Source organism: Austrofundulus limnaeus, unplaced genomic scaffold (assembly GCF_001266775.1).
Source record: "Austrofundulus limnaeus strain Quisiro unplaced genomic scaffold, Austrofundulus_limnaeus-1.0 Scaffold2599, whole genome shotgun sequence".
In the NCBI taxonomy this organism is placed as follows: domain Eukaryota; kingdom Metazoa; phylum Chordata; class Actinopteri; order Cyprinodontiformes; family Rivulidae; genus Austrofundulus; species Austrofundulus limnaeus.
The window spans coordinates 12,663-13,140 of NW_013955001.1; the positions used below are offsets into that span (position 1 = coordinate 12,663).

Here is a 478-nt window from a genome sequence, read left to right on the forward strand (position 1 = left end):
GGTTCAGTCAATTCGATCTGATCTGAATCCTTAACAAAAGCTAACAGACTCATCATGTGCTAACCTGAGCGTAGCAGGGTGTCTTTACACAACGAGGCGTACTTGATCCGGGCTCCCATGGACTCTGCCAGGCTCTCGTCTACAGGCAGCACTGTCTGTTAAAAGAAAACACCAACTGATGTCAGGCCAACCACCTCCACGTTCTTCCCGACACCACACACTTTGGGCAGGGTGAATAAACTAAAGCTGATGCACGAATCATAAGGAACAAACTAAAAGCCTCTCACCCGCCCGTTAATGATGTCCGGCAGACGTCCGACTGACATCCTGGGATCTGCCCTCTCCTCCATCTGCCACACCACTACAACGATGCTCCCAACCTGCTTGTTCTCAGCCGAACTGTTAACCAAACACACGACTGTGTTACGCCCTGGAAATAACTCCATCTCGTTTAAGGGACAGCGTACACCCTGGGTTC

At 50.6% G+C, this 478-nt stretch overlaps 2 protein-coding genes across 2 annotated transcripts in view; both read right to left on the minus strand.

Moving 5' to 3' along the window:
- LOC106511218 (type I inositol 3,4-bisphosphate 4-phosphatase) overlaps positions 1–478 on the minus strand; it is a gene marked incomplete at its 5' end in the record, with an annotated part of 14,866 nt that overhangs the window by 4,892 nt on the left and 9,496 nt on the right.
- LOC106511222 (type I inositol 3,4-bisphosphate 4-phosphatase) lies at positions 9–470 on the minus strand. The gene is made up of 2 exons (XM_013999975.1): positions 288–470; positions 9–155 (listed from the first exon to the last, which is right to left on the minus strand). Exons 1-2 carry the CDS (start codon positions 444–446, stop codon positions 60–62), a joined length of 255 nt encoding a protein of 84 aa, XP_013855429.1. The 5' UTR covers positions 447–470; the 3' UTR covers positions 9–59.

What these genes read in the sequence shown, in the direction of transcription:
- LOC106511222 (XM_013999975.1), bottom strand. Translation starts at nt 446, where the DNA reads ATGGAGTTATTTCCAGGGCGTAACACAGTCGTGTGTTTGGTTAACAGT. An exon ending in CGGACATCATTAACGGGCGG is followed by an intron (nt 156 to 287) that starts GTGAGAGGCTTT and finishes TTCTTTTAACAG; the next exon opens with ACAGTGCTGCCTGTAGACGA.